Source organism: Lygodium microphyllum, chromosome 14 (assembly GCF_053477565.2).
Source record: "Lygodium microphyllum isolate KBCC chromosome 14, Lygodium_microphyllum_v1.1.10, whole genome shotgun sequence".
Lineage (NCBI taxonomy): Eukaryota > Viridiplantae > Streptophyta > Polypodiopsida > Schizaeales > Lygodiaceae > Lygodium > Lygodium microphyllum.
The window spans coordinates 56264531-56270530 of NC_141148.1; the positions used below are offsets into that span (position 1 = coordinate 56264531).

The 6000-nt window shown below is 44.2% G+C and overlaps 1 protein-coding gene across 1 annotated transcript in view; it reads right to left on the reverse strand.

Moving 5' to 3' along the window:
- LOC148025614 (uncharacterized) overlaps positions 1-4912 on the reverse strand; it is an 87576-nt gene extending 82664 nt beyond the window's left edge. The window contains exons 1-3 of the mRNA XM_087692825.1: positions 4757-4912; positions 4514-4664; positions 4093-4187 (exon numbers count right to left, since the gene is read on the reverse strand). Coding sequence (XP_087548951.1) covers positions 4093-4187; positions 4514-4541 — 123 coding nt within the window. The 5' untranslated portion in view covers positions 4542-4664; positions 4757-4912. The remainder of the gene's footprint in view (positions 1-4092; positions 4188-4513; positions 4665-4756) is intronic.
- Between the last annotated feature and the right edge of the window lie 1088 nt (positions 4913-6000).

Here is a 6000-nt window from a genome sequence, read left to right on the forward strand (position 1 = left end):
AGGAACTGAGAGCATTGGGATTGTTAGCTGATAATGAAGGCATTTCAGGACTTTTTTATGGGCTGAATATTATTGACACTATGACTAAAATTTCAATAACCATACATGCAAAAAATGAGACTAAAAACGAAAACTTGATTTCCAACATTCTTGGGATTCATTTGAATCTCCTGCCTGTTTTTTTGCTTCTTCTCTTCTATCTCCTATTCTCTACTTCCTTCTCTCTCCGATCCCCAATGGATACGACCTTCCTTTCAATTAAAACCCCTCCGACAACGTAAAGAATGTTAGGCATGGCAAGGTATAGTAACTGAAAAGTCAACAGTTCACTTCTTGCTTCTTTTAGGGCGTCTATCCACCCAACCTTGATCCAGATGATCCAAAGACTGCATTGGCTTTTTTCTTGTCTGCATTGATGACGGCAAGGGCCTCATCGTCTAGAAGACTAACAACCATAAGATCCTCATTAATAGTCATGGCACTCCTAGCCTCTGAAGCTACATGTTTTTCTAGGCATTCAGCCATAAAATGCCCCAACTTGTTAGCAGATATTAGTCAGCTCATGGTGTGAATCTGTGTTAGAGGCTGGGCATTTTATGCAGTATTTTATGGCACATTTTAGTGGCCATTTATGATGTATTATTTAGCATTTGTTGCTGGCCGACCAGCATTAAATGCTGGCCGACTGCATTTTATGCTCCCCACTTTTTGTGGCTATTTATAGGGCTCCTCCTCCACAGTCTTTTGTACTTCAGCCATCAGTGGAGATCCTTCTGGGAGAGAGGAGCCGGTGCTGAGGAGCCCACGCAGCCAGTGACTCATCGTTGTATGCTGCTGTCTCGTGTTCGATATGGATTCCATTTCCCGAGCATACATCTGAGTTCTCATCTGTCTATTGTGTTCATTCTTTCTTCTGTCTTGTGTTTCAGCATTTATTTCAGCATATTCTTCACGCTTCCATTGCTGCACCACTTCTGACATGGTATCAGATTTCAGGCTGCAACCTATTTGTGCTGTGTTTTCTTGCTGATTTCAGGATTTATACCCTTCTTGCTGATCAGGCAGCTGTCCTTCCTACTGGCGACTGCTGATTTGCTGCTGGCGACAGTGTTTCAGCATTTGCGTTTTGCGTTTTTCTGGACAGATTTGCGTTTACTGCTGTTCCACTCTTTGCTGCCCGTGTTTCCTTCATCAACCTGCTGGCAACAGTCTTTAGACCCTGTTTCTTCAGTTTGCAGCCTGTGTTTTGCTGTTTACAGCATTATTTTTGTCTGTTTTTCTGATTATTCAGGCCGTTTTTGCTGTTTTTGGCAGTTTTTGACTGATTTTTTGACTTTGTGCAGCAGCTTTTGGCTTATTTTGGTCAGCCTTTGGGTTATATTGCATGTGAACTCACTATTTTTGGTGTTTTTGGTTGCGTTTTGGCTGTGCTCACTCTCCCAACGACCTTCTTTTCTTCTACTTCTCTTCTTATCCTCTCCATATGGCTCCTCCGTGCACTTCCTACAAGCTCCCCCCGGAGTTTGATGGAGTGGCCAATGCTTTGCGGGCGCAGACATCCTCGTCTCCTGTCAGTTTTACACATATGACCTCGATGCTTCTTGAGCATGAGGCATCCTTGAGATTACAGGGGCGGCTTCCGGCACATTATGGCGGTGAGGCTTATGTAGCTTCAGAGAGGGGTGACAGGAAGAAGAAGTCGAAGGCCCAATGTTACCACTGTGGCAAGAAGGGACATTTGCGGAAGGACTGCAAGAAGTTAGCGGCTTCCAGGAAGAAGGAGCAGAAGACGAAGTGGGATGGTGACTCTACCGATGAGTCCTCTCCTTCATCAGCCTCCGACTCCGATCCTCCGACCAAGGAGAAGTCCAAGGCGCGGAAGGGATCCTCTTCTTCGGATCGCGGGAAGGGCTTGGTGGCCCCTTCCACAGCTGCTTTCTAATGATGGCATGATGTCATCCCTCACGACTCCTCGGTGCCAGAGAGGGAGTGTGAGCGGGTGTTGGTGGGGCTGCAGTGCCTCATCTATATTTTGATACAGGTGCACAGGTTCCAGAGAGGGACATCCCTGACGCATCGACGGTATCTGGCAGTGAAATCCTAGAGACTGGTGTTGATTTCCGGGTTCATGATGAGCTGTTCTTCTTGACAGAGAGCGAGAGGCTTTCGTCTGGAGCTCACATGAGGGGACACTTTGGTGGTTTGGCCAAAGGCGGGAACTCCATGGTCACATGTTCAAAGACATGTTTGGCAGATTGGCTTTGTATGTCCTGAGTGACATAGGTGACATTACACAGAGAGCTGCTATGATTCTTCTCTATTTTCAGGTGTTGTTGGTACGATCGACATCGACATCAGATACTCTCCGAGGCTTCTTGGTGGTGGGCTGGCCACTCACCGCTTGGACATCCATGGTCCTTCTGGTGTTACTTTGTTGTGTAGTTTATGATTCTCCATCATTGTACTATTTCATTGTATCCGATCACACATGATCTGAGAGAGGGTGTTAGCAGATATTAGTCAGCTCATGGTGTGAGTCTGTGTTAGAGGCTGGGCATTTTATGCAGTATTTTATGGCACATTTTAGTGGCCATTTACGATGTATTATTTAGCATTTGTTGCTGGCCGACCAGCATTAAATGCTGGCCGACTGCATTTTATGCTCCCCACTTTTTGTGGCTATTTATAGGGCTCCTCCTCCACAGTCTTTTGTACTTCAGCCATCAGTGGAGATCCTTCTGGGAGAGAGGAGCCGGTGCTGAGGAGCCCACGCAGCCAGTGACTCACCGTTGTATGCTGCTGTCTCGTGTTCGATATGGATTCCATTTCCCGAGCATACATCTGAGTTCTCATCTGTCTATTGTGTTCATTCTTTCTTCTGTCTTGTGTTTCAGCATTTATTTCAGCATATTCTTTACGCTTCCATTGCTGCACCACTTCTGACACAACTGCCCACAACAAAAACAATGGCCAGCAAAATTGCCCCATTTGATACGAAAATGCAATGATGGCATGCCAAAGCAATTTAGCCGCAGCCAATCAAGCCTCTTGTGAAAGGTATCCCATAGCATACACATGCAATTACGATTTGTGACCCTTAACTAGGAGGTGTTGAGCTAGCATAAGCATTGCATACTGAATTAGTCACTTAAACAGCCCCAAAATGCTTAATTAATGAAAACCCTAAATTGGTGCACGATTCAAGAGGCTTTTAAAACAATGTACGATTCAAGAGGCTTTTAAAACAATGCACGATTCAAGAGACATGTTGCCCTCCATTCAGTCCACCAATCTTGTTTTTGCAAGTTTCACACCCTCTAGCTTTACTGCCCACACCCTATTCGCAGTGGATATCTCATCTAAAGCTTCCCATTACTGTCTACATCAGTCTAGCGCCTATTTCCAGCCTCCATCGTGTTGTTCTCTCACCTTCCAACCATCGCCTTGCTGATCCAGCCACACAGTTGCTGCGTTTGCTGCCCGATGACCCCTCTCCACAGTTGGCAACTACTTGTGGACCACTTCTTGCTGCAAGCGACCATCCAAACACTGTCACCCTGCAGTTTTTGTTGTCACTTGACTAGGAGGACCACATCAACATTTGCGTTTTCAGTTTTCTGCTGTCGCCTGGTGTTTCTCTCTCCTCAAGTACCTGCGTTTTTAGTATTTCTCTCTCCTCACTACTTGTCTGCATCATCAAATCCAGCTCCCACAACTACATTTGCTAGTGTTCAACCATCGAAGGCTGCCTTGTTGCATTTCAAGATCCATTCCAAGTACAACACTCTCTAGGTCATTACCTCTACCTTGGTCCTTGAGACGCACAAGTTCGAAGCTCAATATTCATTCACTACATAGTGTGTTTGTTGCATGAGCATGTATTTTCAGTAGACATTCACTTCAGTAATCTAAGGAACAAATCAGCACATTATCTTGACTCTAAAGCCAATGATCTATCTTGTCCAAGAGTCAAAATCTTTGCTTTGAAATAGGGTGTTATTACAAGGGGAAGCTGTTTTACTGATCCACATGCATCAAAGTGTGACTAAGAAAGACAATTTTTGAAACTGCCATGAGCTAAGAAATTCATACAGCAGTTGTCGATGGAGATGGTCCAGAGGAACCTCCCTCATGTGAGCCAGGCATGTCTGGGAGTCGAATATCACAGGTAATTCGATTTGTTATGCCTGCACAGTTGCAAGAACACACGCCATTACTTCGTGAGACTCTAGGTTCTAAGATGTGCCGATTGCATCAATTCACGATACATTCACATAATCGACCAGAAGCATAGACATGCCAGTAGGGCCAGACGAATCATGCCATTCAGTGAGAGCTTCTTGTCTATTTCTTCGTATTAGAACCACTGTTTTTGTCTTACTTCAATGTAAGACCACTGACTCTGTAACTTTGATGTAAAATCAATGTTTCAATATAAAACGAGCCATAGAACACTCATTGAATGCTACCACAGCTGATAAAGCCATGCGATTTCGGAAGGTGTCATTCTAACCTGAAGGATCGGTGTCATCTTTGTCCATGAAGAAGACCGAGTGTCTGAACGGCCACTGTGATGGTGCGTGACGACCAAGCCGTCAGAGAGTGTTCGATCTGATGGTTCAGTGATCGGAGCCATGCAAGAAACCATTAGGCATACATCACCGCTGCACCAATGACAATGAGAGTCACCATTACCATCAACATCACCCATGACCATCATCTATCACCACCTTGCTGACCCAGTGACCACTTTTACCTCCCACGTGGCTCCCTGCCTTTGGCCTGCCCACAAAGACCTTAGAGCCCTGCCACGCGAGATAAAGCCCACACCTGTGTGCACTGCGCACACCCTCTCACCCTCGGCACATGAGGAATTCTATATCGTCAAGTTGTCTACCGGACTTTATGAGCATATCTATGCCAAACTTATGTAAGAGGTTGTCAAAGTTAGGGGCACACACCCATCCACAATCTAACAAGCTAAGTGAGAGAGATGGTAGAGTACATGGAAGATTGTGATTTATTTTCCAAGTTTGCTAGATCTTATGTATCGAGCTCTTTCAAAATGGTACATCAGATAGCATAGATTACATTATGTTAGCCAAATGTAGGGTTGGGGGGGCGGGGGGGACCTCCAACTTTTTGATCGAAAGGCTAGATAAGACACCTCATGTGTCCAAGCTCTCTCTCTCTCTCTCTCTCTCTCTCTCTCTCTCTCTCTCTCTCTCTCTCTCGTTTTTAAGTATTCAACTTTATCTATGTAAAGCATTTGAATTTTGAATAGCTTGAGGACTTCTAAATGGCATTGTACTCCAACATTGTGCAAACATGTAATATCACTATGACATGCCCAACTGAGAAACCCTCAATGGCACGATTTTCAATGGCCCATCAAGAGATATTTTTAAGCAATGCCATCCAGGATTCCTTGGAATACCATGGACTTTGTCACCTAGACTCACTTGATTCCATCGCATAGGGGAATCTTTTGGTTGTTTTTATAAGGATCAATCTAAATCCAGTCCCTAAAAGCTCTAAGGTCACCTAACAATCTTGTAGCGTTGATCTTCGAGCATCATGCTTTGCACAAAAACACTCTAACCGAAGTGGACATGTGTTGCACTTGGTTCAAAGAGACTAATAAATTAGGGGGATTGTAGCATGTCAATCCCTTTGCCCATGGTATAGTCTCGTTTTGGTCCCCTAAAACAACACGAAACCAGAATTCTACTTGATTTCCTAATTGGATCAACATGTGATATCCTAAATAACTAACATAACTTTTGAGAAAGCTCTTGGCCAAGTGAGACCACCTAACCCATCAAGGGTTTTGTCCTCTTGCTTTCCTTTTGAGACATGCATTCTTTAGTTTTCTAATTACCTATCGCATTTATGTGAACATATAAAAGCAACTTCCTTGATTAATCTTTAAATACTAGATTCGTTCATGTAAATTAAATCACAACACTCAAACAAGTAAAGCAATCCTTGTCAAATAGT